Source organism: Zonotrichia leucophrys, chromosome 21, assembly GCF_028769735.1.
Source record: "Zonotrichia leucophrys gambelii isolate GWCS_2022_RI chromosome 21, RI_Zleu_2.0, whole genome shotgun sequence".
NCBI classification, from domain to species: domain Eukaryota; kingdom Metazoa; phylum Chordata; class Aves; order Passeriformes; family Passerellidae; genus Zonotrichia; species Zonotrichia leucophrys.
In genome coordinates, this window is record NC_088190.1 from 6960059 (window position 1) to 6983355 (window position 23297).

Below are 23297 nucleotides of genomic sequence, written 5' to 3' on the forward strand. Positions count from 1 at the left end.
AGCCCCATAAAACCACTTAACAGCCCCAATACCCACCTCAATGGTCCCCAAAAAACACCTCAACAGCTCCCCAAGACCCACCTGAATATCCCCAAAATCCACCTAAGTAACCCCCAACCCCCACCTAAACATCCCCACAAAATCTCACCTAAGTAATCCCTAAAAAACACCTAAATATCCCCCAAACCCACGCAAAAAGCCACAAATGCCCACTTAAACAGCCCCCGAACCCCTCAAATAGCCCAAGAAACACTTCAGCAGCCCAAGCCCGCTCCCTGCTCCGCAGCTTTATTTTGGGATCTGGACCCTGGGGGTGCGGGGGGCACGGCCACTCCCGGGGACAAACTCGATGTTAAACTGGACCTTAACAACTAAAATTTACAGTGCTCAGAGCTGTGATCCCGATGGAAACGCTGAGAGGCTCCTGCCCCCGAACCACCCCACCTTAACATCATTTCTGGACGCAAAAAAATGCAGGAAAATTCAGAAACAAATGGGAAGGCGCTGATGTTGTCATAATAAATAAAGAACATGGAGAGGCTTTTACAAAATCTTCCCCTTGCTCTGCCGCTTTGTCATTGGCTCCACGAGGTTGTTTCCCAGTGCCAGACACCCAAATTCCAACATTTTCCTACAGAAATCACCCAAGGTTGTTCCTCACAGCAGGAGCAACTCTCCTTGCTGCCAGATGTGGGGCACAGCTGGCACAAACAACTCTCCTCTCTCTGCCAGATCTGGGGCACAGCTGGCACAAACAACCCTCCTCTCTCTGCCAGATGTGGGGCACAGCTGGCAGCAAGGGAGAGCTGAGAATGAGCAGCACACACATCCTCAGGGTTCTCTTCACCAACACCAGGGAGACACTGATTTAGGGGCTTTCAGGGAGGTTTGGGAGCTCCTTTTTCAGTCAGACCAGATTTAAAAAGTCTCTGTTTTTCATCTCTTCCGTTTCTCCTTGCAGGACACACGTGGGCAGCGTGGGTTTCGTTCCTCCAGCAGCTTTTCCTCACAAATCTCTTTTCCTCACAAATCTCTTCCAGCCCAGTGGAGCAGAGGCCTGTGGGTCCATCCCTGGGGGGGCTGGGATCCCTCCCTCAGCGCCAGGCCCTGTTGAGCAGCTTCACCTGGGCCAGTCTCTTGGTGATCATGGTGGCAAAGACCAGCCCAAAGAGGACACTGCTGATGAGCACGTAGTCATAGTCATCCTTGAGCACATCAAACTGCTTGGAGGGGTACACCCGGGTCTGGAAGATGTCCAGCCCATAGGCCACAACCTGCAGAGGGGAGAGCAGGAGTTGGGAGTGCAGCTTGGAGCATAAAACCCCAAATGATCCCCTCAGGGTGACAGAACAGGAAGGAGTGATGGTTATATGTGAGTTACAGAATTCAGATCACCCCCAAATTGCACCTTCCCTCCCCCTGCACTCACCAAGCAGGTGGACTCGAGGCCAGAGGGGGCTGTGTAAATGCCCCTCATCCTGGAGATGGTCTGGTTGTAGTTGATGAACCTCTCAGCGTGGATCTGCACGTCTGGTGAGTAGGGGATCAGGTTCTCCTCCCTGCAAGGCACCACCAGACATCAAACCCCAGCTAGGCCACCACTGTCTCCTGATTACCAAAAGCTACCCTAAACCAGCAAATCTGGGAGCTTTTCCCAGTGCAGATACACTACTGCTGCATGATGAAAATCAGATGTATCAGGTTAAGTTTTACAAGTAAGTGTAACTCAAAAATCCATTTCCTCTGAGTGCTCCTCCCTGAGAATACAGACACCAGGCTGGTTTAACCACTGACCTGCTGTAACACAGACAAATGCAAACCATCACCACAGACTGGGGACAGAAACAAAGAATCCTTCAGGTTGGGAAAGACCTCCAAGATCATCAAATCCAACCTCTGAGCTGAAGGAGCTTCCCTTCATTCTGTGCCAAGACTCCTCTGAGTCCAGGCAGGACAGGTTGTTCCTTTTCACACAAATCCAGCTCCCTCCAGAGCCCAGAAGGTTCTCATTCCCCCCCAGAGCCCAGAAGGTTCTCATCCCCCCCAGAGCCCAGAAGGTTCCCATCCCTCCCCAGAGCCCAGAAGGTTCTCATCCCTCCACCCGTCTCAACCTCCAGAGCCCAGAAGTTCTCACCTTCCAGACCGAAGTTCTCATCCCCTCCAGAGCCAGAGGTTTCATCCCTCCAAGCCCACAGTCTCATCCCCCTCCAGAGCCCAGAAGTTCATCTCTTCCATCCAAGGTCCCATCCCTCCCCAGAGCCCAGAAGGTTCTCATCCCTCTCCAGAGCCCAGAAGGTTCTCATCCCTCCCCAGAGCCCAGAAGGTTCTCATCCCTCTCAGAGCCCAGAAGGTTCTCATCCCTCCCCAGAGCCCAGAAGGTTCTCATCCCTCCCCAGAGCCCAGAAGGTTCCCATCCCCTGCAGCCCAGAAAATTCTCACCCTCCGAGCAAGAGAAAAGGTTCTCAATCCTCCCCAGAGCCCAGAAGGTTCCCATCCCCTCAACCCGAAGGTTCATCCCACAGAGCAGGTTCTCATTCCTCTCCAGAGCCCAGAAGGTTCCCATCCCTCCCCAGAGCCCAGAAGGTTCTCATTCCTCCCCAGAGCCCAGAAAAGAAGAGGTTCAATCTCAGAGCAGAGTTCCCTCCTCCCAGAGCCCAGAAGGTTCCCATCCCTCCCCAGGCCCAGAACGTTTCTCCTCCACCGATTCTCATTCCCCCAGAGCCCAGAAGGTTCTCATCCCTCCCCAGAGCCCAGAAGGTTCCCATCCCTCCCTACCTGCTCTGCTCCGTGGGGATCTCCGGGCGCCGAGGGTCCAGCAGGGCCTTGGGAAGGGACAGGATGGCCCCAGAGGGAAGCCCAACTGTGCATTAAAGTAAAAGCATCTCAAAAATCACAGAATGCCAGAAAAGCCAGGGTTGGAAGGGCCTTCTAGGGATCACCCAGGCAGGGTGACCAGGAGCAGGTGACTCAGGAATGCATCCAGGTGGGTTTGGAATGGCTCCAGATCCTCCCTGGGCACCTGTGCCACTGCTCTGCCACCCCCAAGGAAAAGCTGTTCCTTGTGTTGGGGTGAAGCTCACTGGGTTTTAGTTTCTGGCCATTCCTGCCAGCATTTTCTGACAGCCAACACAGACACACTCCTGGTGCTCATCCCTGCCCTTCCATGAGTCCAGCACAACTCCAAGCAGGACTTTGTGGCAGCAGAGTGCATTCTGCTGGATTTCAGAGCTCCCCTGTCCCCGAGCAGGCACTCACCGAGCAGGTGGCGGCTGGTGATGCCCCTCTCAGTGATGGTGGCCTCCATGGCACTGATGGCAGAGGGGAAAATGTAGGATTGCTGCAGCACCTGGGGCAGGATGGGGCGGTCCAGGGAGCTGAAGGCTGTGGCATTGTACTGCTCTGTGCCCTCGTAGAGCTCCAGCACCGTGAACTCGTTGCGCCGGGCCTTGGTGTTCCAGTACTGGTACTGCAAGCAGGAGTTCCAGGGGGATCAGGGAATATCCAATAATCACATTAAACTGCCTCCATGCCACAAAGATTTTTGCTTTTTATATGTTTTCCATGGATTTGTAGCTCTGTAGATTATTATTATATAGTTACATAGCTCCTTAAGTAACTGTTGCACCTTCCTACCCCTCCCTTAGATTTTAGAACAATAAGCAAATCTTGCTGGAATCTTATTTAGTCTTTGCTACATTGTGAACCAAGGACATCTCATTTCTCTATCACAGCCATAATAAATGGGGAGCTAGAAGCTAAGGGGGGCTTTAGAGGGGGCAGAATTGAAAGGGAGGGATTACTTCATTCACTGTCCCTCTAACTGGATGATTTTTAAGTATGTGTCCTGGTTTGAGAGGAAGTGAGTTTTTTGGGATGCAGTGGTCAAACCAATAGGTGCTCAGATTTGAATATTCTTCTGTGTGTTTCTTTTTACATATAGTTGTAGATTAATAAAGTTTTTTTCTTCATTCCTAAGCTGGAGCCTGCTTTGCTCTATTCCTGGTCACATCTCACAGCAGACACCAGGGAGAATGCATTTCCATGGGGGCACTGGCATTGTGCCAGTGTCAAACTGTGACAGCATACTAATTTGTTAAACTTACAGAACTGTCAGATCTGCCATTATATTTTGTCATATTTGCACCATGAAGCACCTTCATTACAGGTCACTGCTTTTTATCACCCTACCATTGTCCAGCAGGTGATTTTAGGGGCACCCCAAAGAAGCAGCAGCTTACCACCACCCAGTTCTCAGAGTGCACCATGTGCACGGGCCCCTTGGCCTTTTTCTGCACGGAGGAGTGGATGATCCTGCCCGTGACCCCGTCCATGAGGTAGATCCCGATGAAGGTGCGCTCGTGGTGCGTGTCCGTGCTCTCGGTCACCACGGCCAGCAGGTTGGGGTTCAGGGACTAGGGATGGAGGAGAAACAGCTGAGACCCCCTGTCAGTGCCACAGACACCTCCTTCCTTCTCTTCATCTGGCACTGGGCACGTTGTGAACCAATTAGCATAAATCACCTCAAGAAATCAAGCTGCTATTTCCACAATTTCAGACTTTGACTGACTTAACTGCTGCATTAAAATATCAAAGTGAGCGTTCTTCCACAGAGACATTGCTGCCCAGAAAGAAAACTGGCACCACAGTGTAGTAAACCCCTCAGGTTTAGCCAGGGCCCCTTGGAGAATAGAATGCTGACACAGCGGCAAAGAAGTTTCCTGTCTCCAGGGACATCCGCCTTGTACCTTATCCCTATAGCCATGTAAGGCAATATTGTGTTAAACCCTACCATTGGTCACTTATGGTCACTCTAACACCTTTGCCATTGGTCAGGATTGGATCCAGGCCAAGGGTATAAAAGTAACATACTGTACCCCTGCTGACTCGGAAGAAGAAGAGCTGAGACCCTTCACGGACCCTCCAATAAAGCCACACTCGTGGAACAGCCAGCGTCTGCTGCTTCTCCTCTCTCTACCGTCTGCTGGAGCCTTAGGCCAAGGGAAAAGCTACCTAGCAAGCAAAGCTGAAATCACAAGAGCTGCCTGATCACTAAGAGCTGAATATCTCCCTGCTTGCTAGGGGCTGACCCGCGGCCTTGGTCTGAGAGCGAGCTGGCTTCTGGCACCCAGTGCCCTTGGGGACTGAGCTCTGGAGCTGGAACAGCTTGCACAGGATACGACCAAGCAAGGCTCATTTACCACAGGGCAGCTCATCCCAATGTAGGGAATGGTACTGGGATCCTCCCATGGGATAAACCCCCAACACAAAGCCAGCAGCACCTTGTAGAGGACGCTGCGGTCGCCCATCACGCGGCCCTGGGAGTGCACGTGCTCGTTGGACCTCTTCCCCTTGACAGCCACGATCCTCTGCACCTCCGTGGGGATGGCCACCTCCCAGCTCTCCTCTGTGCTCAGGTCCTGCAGGGGAAAAGCATGTGGGAGCTTGGATCTCACCTCCCAAGGACACCATCTCCACCAGCAGGATGCAGATTTCCCCTTGCTTTGGGATTTCCCAATTCCTTTGGTGTGTTTTGAGGCTGAAGGTTCAGCTGAGCAAAGCTCCACGAAGGGAACTGAGATCTGCCATTATCCACAGGGCATTCAGGGAAGTGAGTGCAAGGGGCCTCCCATACCTTTTTCAGCCTGAATCCAGAGAGTTTTCCTTGCTCAGCATCAACTAAGTAAAAATAGATGGAATGGGCTATTTCTTCCAGCTGGCGAAGGACGTTTTTAGTGGCTGGGAAAGGTGTAACCTGGAAAAGAAAAACTAAGTTAAAAACAACTGATACAGACAAAGTCCCCACCCCAGAATGAACCAGAAAGATCATTTCTAACGTGTTTATCAAGATAAGGTCTGTCTTACCAGAATAACCTCATAGTTTTGTGTGAAATGTGGCTCAATGGCATTTTTTTCCATCGTGTTCCAAAAGGGAAAGGAATAATTAACCTGAATGCAAAGAAAACTGCCTCCAGGCAAAGCAATTTACCTTGTACTCATCATCAATCAGCAGCAGCACTTTGGCATAGTCTTGATCCATAATGGGCAGAAGCAAAGTCTGGAGGATGGGACGTTTCAGAACAGGAGGAGCTACCTGGCTTCTCTTGCCAAAGATGGGGTTAAAGACGTACAGAAAACTCATCTTGGTTTCCTGAAAAACAGGGCAAGTTTTGCCTCTTTTTAAGACCAAAAAAAGAGTAGTTTTTTAACTGTTACTTGCTAGTGTTGTTGACTATTCATACTCTGTGTTCAGCTACTCCATCCTGAAAATATTCTGTTTGGAAACACACATTTGTCCAAACATTTATCCTGTATTTGTCCACAACAGCCACGATCATACCAAGGCTTCTGTGTCTGCTTCCCTCCAGATCTTTCTCCCCTGCCATCCCCACATCCCTGACAAGCAGGTGATGCCCAAGAAGATGGTTTTATTGCCCTGTCCATGCCCATGGAGGGGCAGGAAAGGGCCTCACCTTGTCCTTGACAAGCAGAGTGCACTGTGGAGGGTGGGGGAAATGGGCTGTTGTTCTCTGCACCATCAGCTTGAAGGAGGAGCCTGGTCTCACATTCCTCAGGTACTGCTTCCACAGGATGGTGCCAGAACTGCTCTCAATGCCAAAAAGCTGAGGAAAAACACATGGGAAACACAGGAAAGCCAAAGTTTAGGAAACATCTCTCCCATTCAAGCATGACATCCTTCTCTGTCATATCCCAAAGAAAGCTGAGCCTTGGTCTCCCTTTAAAGCCACCACAAACATCCTGTGCATCTTCCCATCATTTCTGCCCAACTCAGAGCTTTGCTCCAGCCTGGAAACAGATTCCTGCCCTGGCCTCCTCACCTTGCCCGAGGCAGTGACCATCACCATCATCTTCTGGAGGTTGAACTCGTCTCTGGCCAAATTGTCAATGTTAATCTCGTTTTTAATCTGGCTCCGGGGCTTCCTGGCATCGTAGAACATCTTCCAGAGATGGGCAGTCCAGGCTTGCAGCAGGATGAGCTGGGATGAGAGTCTTTTCAGGAACATTCCCAGCAAACCATCTGCAAGGGGCAGCACAGTGAGAGCAGGAGGGAAATCACACCCACCCCACCCCAGAGCTGAAACTGTGCTGTCAAACGCTGCCATGCACAGACCTGGGCTGGCTCCTGGCCTCCCCCTCTGCACTGAGTTACAGTTGCCATTTCTGTCACAGATTCTGGCATTTACCAACCTTTCCCACTCCACACTCATTCCAAAACATGCCCTGATCAACTGAAAGCAAACCTTCATGCAGAGGATTTTGTGTTCCTTCTCACTGTGCCCACCTACAGCTCCCCCACCTCTACAGAAATCCCTCTGAGCAATTAAAAATCCTTAATTCTGCCCAGTCAGGGTTTGTATTCAAAGTCTTAACCAAAACACCAGATTCCAACTCTGTTTCAGCCCCTGAGGAGAGCAAGCAGAGGGGAGCAGTGGCACCAGAAGCTTTGGGCAGGAGCAGAGCACACTCCATGCAGGGTGGGGTTACCTTGGATGGCTGCATCCAGGATAGCAAGGAAAGACAAAAGAAAGCAAAAAAAAACCTATTGGAAACAAATCTTCCAGAAAGAGCCACAAAAAACAGTCAGGAGACATGACCAAAAATCCCTCCTACTGCTGCTGATTTTTTTTTAAATGTAACAATGTAATATATTCATGTTATCTGGGTTGGATTTCCAAAGTTTACACAGAAAAGGGTTTATTTCTGCTCATTTTAATTGGCATCAGTAGAGATTTAAATTAATCTCTCAGCTCAGAGTAAACAAAAAACAATAAACACATTTATTTAGGAAGGAAAGCAAACTCACAGAGGTAATTCTGTTAAACTCACCTGCTTTTTTTCCAAATTCTCCCTCCAGCTCAGCCTGTGCTCCTGTCAGAGGCAGATCCACCATCTCCAAGCTCACCACCTCTGCCAGTGACTCCTCTCTACTCCACACAACTTTTCCTGCCAAGAAATAAGAGCAGAATATTGGAAAAATCAACTCAATATTTGGGAATCGACTCACTCAGTATTAGAGTATCTTTCAGTGCAACCCTGAAATGCAATCACCTCGAAATAAAATGCAAAAAGTGTATTAATATCTACTATAATTAACTTAATTATTTCATAAAAGATAAATACTTCATGCAACAGGAGCCACTTGTAGGAAGAAAACCTCAGGATCAGTGAAAGCAATCTGGTGCTTTAAAAGGGTTCAGTCACTGAGTCTATTTAGAACAAGAGATTCACAGTGTGAACCCCTGGATTCCTTTAGAGCCCCACAAAATTCCTGTCACTGAGATGAGACTTTCAATCCTTTCTGCAAATTAACATTTTTGCCATGAGATTTCTGAAAATCTCTGAGGAAGATCCACAACAGAACTTACACTCTCATCCTACAAAAAGAGTTTTGAAATTTGCAGAAACCCCTGAAATCCAAAGGCTCTGCCCACACAAAGCAGTGCAGAATTGTCTGTCCAGGTGAGGGTGAAAGAGTCTCCTGTGTCTTTTGTGGGACTCAGGAGAGTTAAATGATTTTTTTCAGCTTCCAAGGAAAGTAATGATGAAATACAATCCTTGAGAACACAGAATTTTCTCCTGGTGACTGTTACAAAGAGGGGAAGCTGTTTTTGGGAGTCACCTGGCTGCTGGAGGAACATGAGCATGTGGTCCTCAGTCTGCACCAAGGCTCGATAGCCCACGGAGTCATCCTTCTTCAGGAAAACTTGGATGTACAGCTGGGAAAGAAACAAAACAAAACAAAGGCAAAGAAACAGCAAAATTAATGATCACATCATCTCCTTGAAGACAGCAGAAATCAGGTGAAACCAGAGCAAAGAGATGCTGGAATGCTGGAATGCTTTTTGCCTTGGAAAAATTCCAAGATCCCTGGAATGCTTTTCCCCTTGGCTGCCAAAGCAGGGAAGGGGGAGCACTGCAATAACCCCTCCCTGCTCACCTGCTGTGGCTTGGCCCCTCCTTGCTCCAGGCTGAAGGTGATTGTGGTGTCCAACAATCTTTGCCCAGTCTCAACCAGGTAGAGGTTTATGTTGTAGGTTTGATTGGAGCAGGTTAAGGAATCCTGTAGCAGTGGGCAGAAAACAGGGGTTACACCCACACCACACCAAATCCTGCAGCAGGATTCCATCCCCACCAAAAACTGGGGCTTCAGGATATTTTTAGGCTGTGCTTTTAGGCTGTACAGGTGGTGTAAGAGCTCTGTCATTCTGCTCCTGCAGGTGAAGGAATAAAATGGACTGACAAGAAGTTGGGAACAAGAGCACCCCATACCTGCCTGCGGGCATCCTCCAGAGTGCTGCCAGCTTGGAGGCCATCAGAGAGTCCAGGTTTCTGAAATGAGGATGAGAGGAAATGTAACACGGCTTCAGACACCAGTAAAGGATAAAAAAATTAGGTTTCCAACTGCCTGACAAATCTCAGCTTGCCTGTGATATCAGGCAGGAAACAGCTCTGGCCTGTCCTGATAAAAATAAAGTATGTTTGATATCCCCAAGAAATGAAATCCTCTGTGGAGCAGGAAAGCCAATTCCTTGGCACTTCCCCACCTTCCACAGGATATTCACTGAGCCAGGCACAGCCTCAGCTGGACATAATCGAGCCCTGTGTTATCACTGAAACTTATCAACTCCTCCTCTTCCTCAAGGGGCTCCCCATCCCTGGGCCTGTGAAACCCCAGTGGAGCCCAGCCCCAGAGCTGGGCTGCTCCCAGAGGACAGGAATTGTGCTCACCAGTTCATTCCTGCATGTCAGCACAGCAGCCACTGTCTTCTCCCCAGTCGTTGCAAAACTCACTAGAGCTGCCTGGAAAAGGAAAAAAATGAAAGAAATCATTAAAAAACACCCTCAAGAAACCCCTAAACCTCATGAAAAAGTACTTGTGAAGTAAATAAAATCATAGTGAAATTAAAAGCAGGTGAACTGTCACAGCCAAATTTAAAATTGTATATACAGGAAAAACCTTACTTCTCCTAAAGATGGGAGCAAAAACCTGCTAAAGGTTTTTGAGCCATGGTGCCCAGAGTTCCTGAGACCTGCAGAACCTGCCCTCTGGCCCAGCAGGGTGAAGGATGCTCAGCTGCCCCTGGCCCTGTCCCTGGTCCATCTCTCACCTGCTGGAAGTCCCGGAGGTGGCTGAGCAGCCCCTGCTTGTACTGCAGCAGGGAGAAGTGGCTTGGGGACAGCTGCAGGAAGAACTGAGTCCGTGAGGCGCCGCTCACGCTGGGCTGAGTGGCCAAGATCCTGGCCTGGAAGTCATCTGCAAACTCCAGCTCCAGGGACTGCAGGGGAGACAAGCACATTGCTGGGGAGCCATCCTGCAGTGGGACCAACAGCTCCCTCCCCTCAGCAGCAGGCAGAGATGCCCTGAGTCAGGGGGCAGAGCAGGAGCAGGGAAGGCTGAGGCTCCATTGGAGCAAAGCTCAGAAGACATTGATCCAGAAGGAAGAACAGACAAAAAGCTTTCCCACCCTCCCTCAATTTACAGAGCATGATCCCCCACCTCCAATCACCCCCCAGTTCACCAACAGACTGGGGAGATGCCACCATAACGGGTCAGGACCAGGTAAAGAGTGACAGAGACTCTCAAGACATTCACAAAAGGGTAATTCACTTTATTAAGAAACCCAGTGCTTTTTATATCCTAATTCGTACAGGTGGACCTGATTGGTCCTTTAATCAAAAAACCATCCCATTAGCTAATGGGAAGAAGCCACCCTTTGGTGAACAAACCTATGGGCAATACAGCTTATTACAAACACCAGGTGTAGATTGTTTAGAATTCTCTCTCTCCAGCTCCCTCACATTTCCCAGGCTGATTCCAGGAAAACTTATTTATTTATCTAGCTTTGTGTCTCTGTGACCAGGCTGTCACCACAGGGAACCAGCTCCAGCTGGGTCAGGAATGCCAGCAGTGCTCACCTGCAGGGGGATGCTCCTCATGTCCTGCTCCGTGTCCAGGGCACAGACGTGCAGGGAACGTGTGGCTGTGTCCACACACACCAGCACAGCCTCCCCCACCACGGCACAGGGGCCCTGCAGAGCCCCCAGCCACGGGGCTGCCACCCTCACCTGCAGAGAGACAGCCAGCTCAGGGCACACAGCCTGCACAGCACACAGCCTGCACAGCACCCACGGGCACACACAGGCAAGGCAAGTCAGTTATTTTTAGCCACAGCTGAGAAAAGCTACCTGTCAGCCTGAGGGTTGTGGGTAATCTTGGCTAACAGCTGCCAGCCTGGCTCAGTTTGGCTTCCAGGGCAGTCAGCCATGGAATCCCTGGTGTGGAGGCAATGCCTCAGGGAAGGGAGGGGTCTCTGTGGCACAACAATTGATTTCTCTGCCCACCACAGGGTTGGAAGTGCATTTGTTCACATCAAATCCAGCTGTTGTCATTATAGTGCAGGAGTTCTATTGTCACTGCATTGCAAGGGTTCCACATTGCCAGAGTTTTGCACCTCCCTGATGTTTCTTGTAGGCAGCTCCTCTAGGCACTGACTCTTCCTTGTCCCTACAGTAAACTGATTCCAGTCCCCTCAACCAACCAATCCACTCTTTTACAACACTCTTTTATTGGCTACAGCTGTGGCCTGTTAACATCAGGCCTGCTCCTAATCCTCAATAATTAACCCAGCAGCAACTCTTTAGGGGGTAAGATTACTTTCTATACTACCTTTATTTACTTATACTCTATCCCCCTACATGCAGCATTCTGGCTCCCCTACCTGTCTGGTGATTTCCCCATCCTCCACACTGAAGGTCAGCAGGCTCAGGTGGCTCTGGGGGACGATGCCAACCACGTGGATCACTCCAGTGCCACGGGAGTACAGCAGCTCGTACTGAGTGCTCTCACTGCAACACAGGAGCAGCCATGAAGCATCCCCCTCCCACTCACACTGCAGCAGCACAAGGCAGGTGCAGCCCCGTGCCAGGGGCTCACAGCTCTCCTTGGAGGTGCTCTCACCTTTCAGGCAGGTGTTCCACCCACTTCTGGTGCCCGTTGGACAGGTAGTGCAGGGACAGGGCTGCCTTCTTCAGCACTGCCACGTACTTCACTGCCTCAGGGAGCCCCACCAGGGCAGCCCCCTGGAAACTGAGCACAGGCACCAGCAGTTAGGGAATTCTTTTCCTATCTTACCCTTGAGAAGGGGCTGGAGCCCCAGGAGGGGCTGAGGGAGCTGGGCAGGGGCTCAGCCTGGAGCAAAGGAGGCTCAGGGGGCCCTTGTGGCTCTGCACAGCCCCTGACAGGAGGGGACAGCCCAGGGGTCGGGCTGTGCTCAGGGAACAGGGACAGGAGAGAGGGAACGGCCTCAGGCTGGGCCAGGGCAGCTCAGGGTGGGCACCAGGAGGAATTTTTGCATGGAAAGGGGGCTCAGGCCTTGGCACTGCCCAGGGAGGCTTGGAGTGCCCATCCCTGGAGGTGTCCTAGACGTGGCACTGAGTGCTCTGGGCTGGGGACAAGGTGGAGATTGTCACAGCTTGGACTTGATCTGGGAGGGCTTTTCCCACCTCAGTGATTCCCTGCAAGGTTCAGCCATTCACAAAGAATTCACCTAAAATTTGTTCTGGAACCTTTACATCTGACTAATCTTTCTCTACAATGCAAGCCCAGATTGAGTCCATGACCCATTTTTTCCTTCCCAGAGCAGCCCTCCAAGGAGAGCAAACCCTGCAGACAGGAGCTCCCACCTGCCCGTGTCCAGGGAGGTTTCCCAGTTCAAGCCCCCGATGTTGGTCTCCCAGGAGCGCAGAATCCGCCCAGCGTTGGACACAGTGATGGCATCTGGGGAGGAGGGGAGGGACAAACAGGGGCTGGCACCCAGCAGGGACCAGCAAAGGGACGGGCTCTGCATGCCCAGCCTGTGCTCCAAGGTTGGCTCCACACCCCAGGAGCCCCCCCAGCCCTGGCACTGTGAGAAACAGACACTCACTTTGCAAAAACCGAGAAAGGTTCATTAAACCTCATCAAAAATACAACAGAAGGCTGAATAGGGAAAAGGTTACAGCACTGGGAGCAGAGGATTTTCCCCACAGTGTGCTCACCCACACAATGGGGGTTTGGCTTTTTAACCCTTTTACCCCTCCCAAAGTTCTGTCCATCGACCCCTTCCTTGCTGTCCCGCGGTGAAGATCTCTTCCTCAAATCCTGACTGAGTTCAGGTGTTCCATAGTGACAACCCCCCCCAAAATGTCCCAGACCCAGCTCTCCCTTGATAACCACATGAAGAGGCAAAACTATAAATCTATAAAACTTTTCTTAGCATGTATACATGACATTTCTCTGCTAATTGTGAGCGTCAATCACGGCACTACTCATCTGTCACAGCCTTACCCTGCCCGTGGATCAGCATGGCATCGATGGCTCCTTCCGGGGTGCCCTTGTCCACATGGCGCCACACTGCGAGAGACAGAGCAGGGCAGAGGCGTTTGTGCCGGCAGAGGCGTTCCTGCCTCGCCGACAGGGGTTAAACCCGGGCTGCCCACGGAGCCGGCCCTCAGACGGGGTAAAACCGGGCTGCCCACGGAGCCGGCCCTCAGACGGGGATTAAACCGGGCTGCCCACGGAGCCGGCCCTCAGACGGGGTAAAACCCGGGTTGCCCACGGAGCCGGCCCTCAGACGGGGTAAAACCCGGGTTGCTCACGGAGCCGGCCCTCAGACGGGGTTAAACCGGGCTGCCCACGGAGCCGGCCCTCAGACGGGGATTAAACCGGGCTGCTCACGGAGCCGGCCCTCAGACAGGGGTTAAACCGGGCTGCTCACGGAGCCGGCCCTCAGACAGGGGTTAAACCGGGCTGCTCACGGAGCCGGCCCTCAGACAGGGATTAAACCGGGCTGCCCACGGAGCCGGCCCTCAGACAGGGCTGTGAGCCAGCGGGCGAGCCCTCCCGCCCGCCGGGGCCGCACGGCAGCGTTAAACCAAAGGCACCCACAGGGACCCTGAGTTAAACCCCGGCACCGCAGTGACCCTCAGAGTTAAACACCGGCACCTCTCAGGGACCCTCAGAGTTAAACACCGGCACCGCAGGGACCCTCAGAGTTAAACACCGGCACCGCAGTGACCCTCAGAGTTAAACACCGGCACCCGCAGGGACCCTCAGAGTTAAACACCGGCACCCGCAGGGACCCTCAAAGCGGCCACTCACAGATTTCGCCGCTCCGCGAGTTCAGGGCGGCCACCACGTTCTCCTCCGTAGCCACAACGAGCTTCTTCGAGCCCTGCGAGGCCTCCAAGGAGGCGAACTTGAGCTTCCCCACGTACTGCTGCCTCCTGCGAGAGGGAACGGCAGCAACGCTGAAATGGGACAGGGACGAGAGCGGCGCGGCGGGCGCGGGGCCTGTCCGCGGGAGCGGGGACCCAACCCGGCAGGAGCCCGGCACTCACCAGTCGAACTTGCCCACTTGGTCCTCATAGACGGCGGCGGCCAAGGGCAGCAGGAGCAGGAAAGGTAAGAGGAGCAGGACGGGCTGCAGCGCCGCCGCCATGACAGCGGCCCGGGGGCCTTCTGAGCTGCGGGGCCGCCCGCGCCGCCGCCTGAGCGGGGAAAGGGCGTCCAGCGCCGCAGGAAGCGAGTAAGCAGCGCGCAGGCAGCGCGCGGGGCAGCCCGGGCCGCTCCCGGCAGCCCGCGCGCGGCGCGGGGACCTCGGAGCACGGCGGAGCCATGCCCAAGTCCAAGCGGGACCGCAAAGGTGCGAGCGGGGCCGGAGCGGGGCTGTACCGAGTCCCTGAGGGGCGCATCCCTCTCCTCCCCATTCCTGTCCTCTGCCCTACTCCTGTCCCCTTTCCTGTCGCTTTCTCATTCCTCGATTCCCCCATCCCTCTCCTCACCCCCTTCACCGTCCCCTTCTCCGTTGTTTCCTCATGTCTCGGCCCCATCCATCGCCCCCTTCCCTCTCCCCGTCCCCTTCCCTTGTCCTTTACCCCATCCCTATCTCCTTGCCCATCTCCGTTCCCTCCTCCATTACCATCCCCTCCCGGTCCCCTCTCTCATCCTCCATTCCCCCTCCATCCCTGACGCTCTCTCCGCCCCTGTCCCCGCAGTGTCCCTGACGCGGACGCCCCGCAAGGGGCTGGAAGCCAAGCAGGCGCTGATCGCCGAGGTGAGTCTGGCCCCGAGCCCTCTCCCCCGTCCCCTTCCCCCTGTCCTGCCCGTTCCCCCCGTGCCCTGTGCCCGTCCCGGTAACGGCTCCCCCGCAGCTGCGGCGCTGTGTGGACACCTACAAGTACATCTTCGTGTTCTCGGTGGCCAACATGAGGAACAACAAGCTGAAGGATGTGCGGAACGCCTGGAAGCACAGCAGGTGGGCAGGGGTGCTGCGGGGTGGGGATGCCCAAGGGGGGAGCTCCAGGGCTGATCTTCCTCCTCCTCTTCCTCCTGCTGGGCAGGATCTTCTTCGGGAAGAACAAGGTGATGATGGTGGCGCTGGGCCGGGAGCCGAGCAGCGAGTACAAGGAGAACCTGCACAAGGTACCTGCTGAGCTCCTCTGGGTGTCCCAGAGCTTCACCTGCTGCATTCCCCATCCTGGGGAACATCCTGGAATCACATCCTGGGGTCACCTTTCTGTGGGGGCGTTAACTGGGTCCATCCATGCCCTGCCAGGAGGGCTCTGTTGGGTGCAGCAGTGCAGGGCTGAGCCCTGCAGTGAGTCCCTGCTGTTCCTGTCCCCATGCATGCTCCTTTCTTCCAGGTCAGCAAACACCTCAGAGGGGAGGTGGGGCTGCTCTTCACCAACCGCACCAGGGACGAGGTGGATGAGTGAGTACCAGCCTGGCACAGCCTTTTCATTGCCACAAAACCCCAATGAGCCCTGCTGCTTCCCTTACAGCAGGGATGCTCTCATGGGCCTTTCCCAGCCCTTCCTGTGACAGCAGAAACCATGGGAGGGTTTGGGCTGGGAGGGACCTTCAAGCTCATCTCATTCCACCCCCCTGGGCACTTCCAGGGATGCAGGGGCAGCACAACCTCCCTAAGCAGCAGCAGACCCTGGGGAGGTGTCAGGGTCTGTCCTAGTGACCAGATGACCTGATGGTTTGTAGGAGTGATCTCAGAATGCAAAAACCAACACGGTACAAGGGGGTTTGCAGTGATAATCAAAACAAATGCAGTTTTATTGAAATAGCCACAGCAGAAATGCAATAGAGGGATTAAGGGAAAGAAAAAGAGAGAGGGAGAGAGAGTGAGGGAGAGGATATAGCTACCAACGCAGAGACAAAGTCCTTTGGTCCAGTCCAGCCGAGGGTCTGCCTGCTACGCTGGGGAGATCTCAAAGGCTCTAGCTAACTCAGAGGTTTTTATTACTGAAAATTATGAGGGGGGGTGAAACAGATACAATAGGGGACAGATGTAACAGGTAGTCCATGTTCTCAGCAGTGAGTGAGAGCCATTGTTTTCTTGCTCCAGTGGTCACAGCCTGCAGGCCAACATCTCGCTTTGGTCAGCTTTGGTCCCCCACACACCTCCCCCGGGCTGGGGGTTTCAGTCCCAGTCCTTGGAAGGAGCAGAGGGGCCTTTTCACATAGGGATTTCATGTCTCAGTCCTTGATGGAGAGGCTCCTTACATCCCAGTCTGTCTGTCACGGTGGTTGTAAAACAGGTGAGGGTCTTCTGTGGGAGACCACCTGGAACTCAGGAGAGTCCAGCCAGGCCAAGAGGTGGGACAGCTCCCAAGGCTGCTGTTGCACAAAGGGCACAGTGCCCCTTCTTAGCATACAGCAAACAACACTTGTGAAAACAATAGCTCAACACTGAGCTTTCAGGTCTCAGGGCCTTGTTGGCGTGTGACTTTTCTCCTTCAGAGCCACATATTCTAGACAGGAGGGGTCTTCTCTTCAGTGGTGCCCCAATGACAATCGTGAGGCAGATGAGGGAAAATTCAGACAGACTCTCACAGGAGGCTGTGCCCCAGTCCCTGTGTGAGCCCAGGGCTGTTCCTGCCCCAGCTGAAGCTCCTGTTGCCCCCCTGTGTCCCAGGTGGTTCTCCAGGTTCCGGGAGCTGGACTTTGCCCGTGCTGGGAACAAGGCTCCCTACGGGGTCAGCCTGGACACGGGGCCCCTGGAGCAGTTCCCCCACTCCATGGAGCCGCAGCTGCGGCAGCTGGGGCTGCCCACGGCGCTGAAGAAAGGTACAGCAGGGCCAGGCTGGGGTGGCTGTGCTCCTGGGGACACTGAGGGACACTGCTACACACACAGCAGCTTTGGGGCTGGAGAAAACTGAGGGACACCTTTGTCCTTGTTGGGCTGGGGCTAGAACTCCTTCTGTCCTTGTGCTGTTGTTCCCAAAGTCATGTCAGAGGCTGAGTAAAGCCCCCAGATTTCTGCAGAATGCCTTCCCATTCCAGCAGAAACAGCTCAGAACCCACTCAGGAACCAGGGGTGGGGTTTTGGAGCTGATCTCTCTCCTTGGGGTGCTCTGATGCTGCATGGGAAGGTGTCAGCTCCAAGGGGTGGGTGGTGCTGGAGGGACTGCTGGCTCTGCCCCATGTTCCTGGGGAGCCCCAGTGCCTGGGACCCCATTTCCATGGCCCGGATGCAATTTCCAGGGACCCCAGGAGCACCCAGTTGGCCTGGGGTTGGGGTCCCATTTCCAGGGGTCCCTGCCTGTGCCATGGGATCCCATTTCCACCAGAGGGGAGCCCCAGTGCTGGGACTGGGCAGCCCCATTTCCAGGGCAGCCCCAGTTCCTGGGATCCCATTTCCAGGGGATGCAATTTCCAGGGATCCCCCAGTTCCTGGGGTCCCATTTCCAGGGGTCCCCCAGTGCCTGGGATCCCATTTCCAAGGGAGCCCCAGTGTCTGGGACCCCATTTCCAGGGGAGCCCCAGTGCTGGATCCCATTTCGGGGCAGTGGACCCATTTCGGGTCCCATTTCCAGGGGTCCCCCAGTGCCTGGGGTCCCATTTCCAGGGGAGCCCCAGCAGTGCCTGGATCCCATTTCAGGGGTCCCCCAGTGCCTGGGGTCCCATTTCAGGGGTGTTGCTTGCAGGAGTGGTGACGCTGCTGTCGGATTATGAAGTGTGCAAGGAAGGAGATGTTCTCACCCCAGAACAGGCCCGAGTGCTGGTGAGTAACACAGCAGCCCTGACACAAAATAATTCATTAACACATCTCCTAAAACTCAGCAGCAATTATTTTGGTTCCTGCTTTGCTCCACTTCCCCCCTGGAAGCAGGATTTACTGTTTTGCTGGGCTGGGCACAGAGACAGTAAAGCAGGAATGATGGATTTGTGTCCTCTCCTAGAAACTCTTTGGCTACGAGATGGCAGAATTTAAAGTCACCATGAAGTTTCTGTGGAATTCTGAGACAGGAGACTTCCAGAAGCTCGTGGGAGATGCAGCAGAGGAGGAGGAAGAAGAGGAGGATGATGATGATGACAGCAATGAGGACTAACAGCTTGGTCACCAGACAGTTCTATTTTAGGGACAAGAAGAGGAGGATATTTCCCTTCCCTGGGTACACCTGGACTGGCATGATCTTTATAATGACCTACCTATGCTTTTTTTATATTTATATAAATATCTATGTGAAACTTCAGCTGGTTGTTGCTGCTCCTGTTAGTGATGGTGGAGCCTGGGATCTGAGGAAATGCCAGCTCAGACATGAAAACTGGGCAGGAAGGGTGTAAATGAAATGGAATTTTGATAGAGCACAAAGGGAAAGATGCTGAGGTTTGTTATTCTGACACGGAGGAAGATCCTTAGCTCAACCCTTGGAATTTTGCCTTTTCCCTGGCAGTGCCCAAGGCCAGGCTGGATGGGCTTGGAGCACCCTGGGATAGTGGAAGGTGTCCCTGCCCTTGGCAGGGGGTGGAACAAGGTGAGATTTAGGGACTGTCCAACCCAAACCCTGCTGATATTCTGTGATTCAAAGTCCCAAGTGCTGCCAAAGAGATGCCAGGTTCCAGGCACAGGTCAGAGATGGGTTGTGCACTAGAAAGAGATTTTATTCTTCTATGTAATCATTTAAGATTTCACATTAAAGCAGAACAGGGGCTTCACCTCGTTCAGGTGTTCATTTTCCTGATCAGCTGCATCCTGAATCACGGGCTGTGCTGGGGGAGCCGAGTGAGGGGCTGCCAGGGAGGACAAGGCACGGGCGTGGATCCTACAAAGCTTCACTGATTGAGGAAACCCCCAGAGCCCTCCAGCCGTGGGTGGGAGGGCAGGGTGGGCAGGAGCTGTCCTGAGCCTGTGCCAGGTGTGCCAGGTGTGCCACCCTCCCTCCCTAGCGGAAGTAGTTGGGGCAGTCGTGGGCGCTCAGGTTCCAGGCCTGGTCGAACGCCTGCACCACGGCCGGCAGCAGGGGCCCCTCCTCGCTGTAGTTGAGGTTCTGCTCCAGCTGCTCCATGTTGGACATGCCAATGATCACTGCATCTCCGAGAGAACCCTGGGAACACATGGCAAGGGTTGCTGATCCCAAAAGGAAGTTCATCTCCCGAGTACCGTGGGCCAAACAAAGCATTTCTTTCCACTAAAGGACTCCTGAAGAAAGGTACAGCAGGGCCAGGCTGGGGTTTGCTGTGCAGCTGGGATCCCTGAGGGACACTGCTACACACAGAGCTGCATTTGGGGCTGGAGAAAACTGAGGGACACCTTTGTCCTTGTTGGGCTGGGGCTAGAACTCCTTCTGTCCTTGTGCTGTTCAAAGGCTGAGTAAAGCCCCCAGATTTCTGCAGAATGCCTTCCCTTTCCAGTGGAAACAGCTCAGATTAACCCACTCAGGAACCTGGGGTGGGGTTTTGGAGCTGATCTCACCCATCTCCGTGGGGTGCTCTGATGGAATTAAGCAACTGACACCACAAATTCTGCTCACTAGGCCAGGACATGCCCAAGGCACCCCAAATCCTCAGAAGCTGCCAAATCCTACTTTATGATGGGCTACAGGAACATTTAGGGAACATCAGGAATTCTAAGCATGAGGTTCCTAGTCCAGTGAAAGGTGAGTCCTCTCCTTGCAGGGAAGCCAAGACCCCAGGAACTGGCACCTAAAATCTTCCACTTGAAGCTTCCAGCTCTGATCACATGGGAAAAGGCAGAGCTGCCAGCTCAGAGCTGCCTCACTCCCGCTGCCCGGCAGGGTCTGTACAGCAATATTCACTCTGGAATGCCACAATGCCATGGGATTAAAAGACACCTATGCTGAAATTTCCCTGTTTGTGGGTCATGGCAGCAGTGCCCAGCCAAGCTCTCACCTGCAGTTTGGAGTGGTGGTAGAGCCAGCGCAGAGCAGCAGAGGCCAGGCTGGGTGCAGTGGAGCCATAAGCGTCTTTCAGAGCTTTTTCTACCAGTGCAATTCCCTCAAAATTGTGTTTTTTCCAGTACCTGCCAAAAAAAAAATCATTGTAACTGCCCTTGGGATCTCCAGTCAGTGGTACATCTATATTCCAATCAAAAGGCTTTCAGAAGCCTCATACAACTCTTTGTAGCCTCTGAGGACTTCTGCAGTCTCCCTTGGGAGCTGTGAGGAAGCCGAGCCTAAAGCCCACCCTGCAGAGCTCAGTCACACCACAGCCCCAACCACGTGTGCTGACACAACCCCAAGCTTTGGTCAATTCTGCTCCCTCTCAGCTGACTATCAGAGTGTTTTTTTCATGCAGCCACTGCTGTTTGTCTGTCAGCTCAGGACATACCTGTCCCTGTAGGCCTGAGCCCAGTCATTCCCAAAAAACCTCCCGGTGGGCTGGCGCGTGTCCTTGTCCTCGTACTTGTACTTGCCGGTGAGGAGCCCCCCTGGGAGGGAAGGGAGCAGCAGATTCGGGGTTGGGCTGGCTCTGCAGAGCCCCCACTCCTCAGAGCTCTGTCCCAAGCCTTGGCCCTGTACCTGCCAGTGGGTTGTAGGCGTAGAAGCGCAGCCCGAAGTGCCTGAGGCAGGGGAACAGCTCGGTCTCCACCTGGCGCGTGGTCGCGTTGTACATTCCCTGCACGGGGTGGGAGAGGCCTCACACAGAGCTCAGGGCACAGCAGCTGCCCCTTCCCACCCTTCCCTGGCAATGCCCACCCCAGAGAGCGGCCTCAGGTCCCACAAGGTGATGATTTGTTTAGGAACAGACTCACTGAAGGGCTGCCAATGATTGAAGTTCCATGGCAGGGGAGTTGCTGGCTCCAGCAATGAACACACTGAGCTGTTTCTGAGCAGTGACCTCGCTCAGCTTCCTGAACTTCCTCACTGAAAGGGTGCTCAGGCCTTGAAGGGGCTGCCCAGGGAGGTGTTGGAGTCCCCACCCCTGGAGTTGTCAAAGGGAGGCCTGGACGTGGCACTCAGAGCTCTGGGTTGGGTGACAAGGTGGGCACTGGGCACAGCTGGGACTGGAGGTCGTTCCCAACCTCAGTGACTCTGTGACTTCCCAGACTAACTGCAGCAGATTCCTTCTGTGTTTATATCTGACACACTGGGGCCAGATTTGGGGAGCCCAGATCCAAGCCTCCCTGCTCCCTCACCTGGTACACAGTTGGCATCACCCAGTTGTTGTACTTGCAGATGGTGCAGATTTCTGCCACCTCCCATGAGGCGTAGTTTGACAGGCCAAGCTCTTTAAACTTCCCCTGCAGAGGAATAAAAGGGAATTCACAGCCAGTGTTTCAAAGTTCATCTGGACCCAGACAGCACAAGATGGGTACAGTGAAAAGGACACAAATTTTAGTCCCGAAGGGTTAATTCCTGTCCACCTTTTCTGACAGACCATGAATTATTAAGACATGACAAAAATATTCCCCATTTTCTGTTCATTTGGAATTCACACCTTCTAGTTTAAATGATATAACCAGATAAACAAAACTCAGGAATTCTTTACCCATTACCAGCACTAATCTTAACCCAGACTGTTAACAGGGCTGGAAGCAAAGTCCAGATGTTCCAAGAGCTCTTGGGAACAAAGTGCACCACGTGAGCACACAAAGAACAGTGGCTGCTCAGCTCTGCTCCCCTTCTCAGAGCTGCACAAACCCAGAGCTTCAGATGGGCACAACAAGCAGCCCTGGTTTAAAAAAAGCAGTGGGAAGGAGGGAATCAAGGATTGTCCAGCCTTGGACTCTGCACTTCACCTCTTTGTGCAGCTCGTTGCAGGCACGCAGGGTTTCCTCCACCGGGGTGCCGTGGTCAGGAGCGTGGAGGTAGAAGAGCTCCACACTCTTCCTCTGCAGCCTCTCCAGGGACGTGTCCAGCTGGGAGCGCACGCTCTCCGCCTTCAGCGTCTTCCCGTCCCACGGGTTGGCCTTGGTGGCCACTTCCACTGGCAGAGAGAGGAGGAATGAGCAAGGATCTTTCCACCTTGAGGAGGGGAGTGGGGATAAGTGACATAAGTGTTTGAGGGGTTTCAGGGAAGGTGCCTTTGCTCAGGAATCCCATCAGCCTGGCAGAGGGGGCTCTTCTCTGCAGGGACTGAGGATCTGCCCCAGGCAGGGAAAGTCTGCTCCTCAAGGTCTGGGGGTCAGCACTAGCACAGGGGTCCCTTCCCCTCAGGCATGGCATCAGCAGGGAAAATCCATGTCCTAAGGGAATGGGCCTGGGGCAAGTCCATTTTCCTTGACGAGGGAATCAGCCGGGCAGGGAAGATCCCTCTCCTCAGGGAATGGACTCTGGGGAGTGCCCTTGTGGCTGGGAACGGCCTCAGACTGGCAGGGAAGACCCTTCTCTTTCTCCTTGCCCAGGGAAGCGCCATCTCCTCAAGGAGGGCACAGCCTGACAGGGAAGACCCAGGGAAGTCCCATCTCCTCAGGGAGGGCACAGTCTAACAGGGAAGACCCTGCTCCTCAGGGAACGAGTCCTGGCCAAGGCTCGTCTCCTCAAGGACAGTGTCAGCCTGGCAGAAGAGATGAGCCCCTCTCCTCAAGGGAGGACCCTCTCCTCAGGGCGCGGCTCCCAGCAAGTCCCCTCTCCTCAGGGAAATCCCTTCTCCTCAGGAAAGACCCCTCCCCTCACAGAAGGAGTCCTGGCAAAGTCCCTTCTCCTCAAGGACAGTGTCAGCCTGGCACAGCAGCCCCTTCTCCTCAGGGCAGCCCCTCTCCCCCGAGGGCAGCCCGCCCTCCGCCGCCCTACCGGGCTCGGTGCCGCCGGCCAGCAGCGTGCCCAGGATGCGCTCGGACTCTCCGCCCGCGTACATGAAGGCAGTGTCGACGAGGCGGTACCGGCGGCGCAGGAAGGCGCGGAGCAGCTCGGCGCTCGCCTCGGGCCCGGCTCGCCGGCCCATCTCCATCGCGCCCAGCACCACCGCGGGCCGGGCCCCGCCGCCCGCCACCGCCGCCATCGCTGCCCGGGCCACCCGCACCGCCCGCACCGCCATCGCGCCT

At 54.0% G+C, this 23297-nt stretch overlaps 3 protein-coding genes across 3 annotated transcripts; 1 reads left to right on the forward strand and 2 right to left on the reverse strand.

The window, feature by feature from the left end:
- Nucleotides 1–267: 267 nt before the first annotated feature.
- Nucleotides 268–14530, reverse strand: EMC1 (ER membrane protein complex subunit 1). The gene is made up of 23 exons (XM_064730486.1): nucleotides 14398–14530; nucleotides 14159–14283; nucleotides 13346–13411; nucleotides 12703–12796; nucleotides 11978–12106; nucleotides 11739–11865; nucleotides 10936–11085; nucleotides 10128–10295; nucleotides 9748–9819; nucleotides 9289–9348; nucleotides 8957–9079; nucleotides 8639–8735; nucleotides 7846–7962; nucleotides 6837–7036; nucleotides 6471–6620; nucleotides 5987–6148; nucleotides 5633–5752; nucleotides 5280–5417; nucleotides 4239–4412; nucleotides 3256–3466; nucleotides 2776–2860; nucleotides 1430–1559; nucleotides 268–1274 (listed from the first exon to the last, which is right to left on the reverse strand). The coding sequence occupies exons 1-23, from the start codon at nucleotides 14496–14498 to the stop codon at nucleotides 1095–1097; spliced, it is 2979 nt and encodes a 992-aa protein (XP_064586556.1). The 5' UTR covers nucleotides 14499–14530; the 3' UTR covers nucleotides 268–1094.
- A 43-nt stretch (nucleotides 14531–14573) lies between these two features.
- Nucleotides 14574–18546, forward strand: MRTO4 (MRT4 homolog, ribosome maturation factor). Its single transcript, XM_064730488.1, has 8 exons — nucleotides 14574–14702; nucleotides 15055–15113; nucleotides 15211–15314; nucleotides 15400–15481; nucleotides 15703–15770; nucleotides 16986–17137; nucleotides 17998–18074; nucleotides 18253–18546. Exons 1-8 carry the CDS (start codon nucleotides 14675–14677, stop codon nucleotides 18400–18402), a joined length of 720 nt encoding a protein of 239 aa, XP_064586558.1. The 5' UTR covers nucleotides 14574–14674; the 3' UTR covers nucleotides 18403–18546.
- Nucleotides 18547–18923: 377 nt separating this feature from the next.
- AKR7A2 (aldo-keto reductase family 7 member A2) lies at nucleotides 18924–23275 on the reverse strand. The gene is made up of 7 exons (XM_064730487.1): nucleotides 23047–23275; nucleotides 22053–22240; nucleotides 21450–21554; nucleotides 20833–20929; nucleotides 20642–20741; nucleotides 20204–20333; nucleotides 18924–19398 (listed from the first exon to the last, which is right to left on the reverse strand). Exons 1-7 carry the CDS (start codon nucleotides 23252–23254, stop codon nucleotides 19237–19239), a joined length of 990 nt encoding a protein of 329 aa, XP_064586557.1. The 5' UTR covers nucleotides 23255–23275; the 3' UTR covers nucleotides 18924–19236.
- Nucleotides 23276–23297: the final 22 nt, after the last annotated feature.

Bases quoted from the DNA above. Each gene is read 5' to 3' on its own strand.
- EMC1 (XM_064730486.1), bottom strand. From the start codon at position 14,498: ATGGCGGCGGCGCTGCAGCCCGTCCTGCTCCTCTTACCTTTCCTGCTC. The intron at 10,296-10,935 runs GTGAGCACTGCT...TCTCCCCTGCAG, and splicing joins TGAGGAGCATCCCCCTGCAG to TCCCTGGAGCTGGAGTTTGC. The intron at 5,418-5,632 runs GTATGGGAGGCC...TTTCCCCTGCAG, and splicing joins CTGGATTCAGGCTGAAAAAG to GACCTGAGCACAGAGGAGAG.
- MRTO4 (XM_064730488.1), top strand. From the start codon at position 14,675: ATGCCCAAGTCCAAGCGGGACCGCAAAG. The intron at 15,482-15,702 runs GTACCTGCTGAG...CCTTTCTTCCAG, and splicing joins ACAAGGAGAACCTGCACAAG to GTCAGCAAACACCTCAGAGG. The intron at 17,138-17,997 runs GTACAGCAGGGC...TGTTGCTTGCAG, and splicing joins GCCCACGGCGCTGAAGAAAG to GAGTGGTGACGCTGCTGTCG.
- AKR7A2 (XM_064730487.1), bottom strand. From the start codon at position 23,254: ATGGCGGCGGTGGCGGGCGGCGGGGCCCGGCCCGCGGTGGTGCTGGGC. The intron at 22,241-23,046 runs GTAGGGCGGCGG...TCTCTCTGCCAG, and splicing joins GGCCGGCGGCACCGAGCCCG to TGGAAGTGGCCACCAAGGCC. The intron at 19,399-20,203 runs GTGAGAGCTTGG...ATGTGTTCCCAG, and splicing joins ACCACCACTCCAAACTGCAG to GGTTCTCTCGGAGATGCAGT.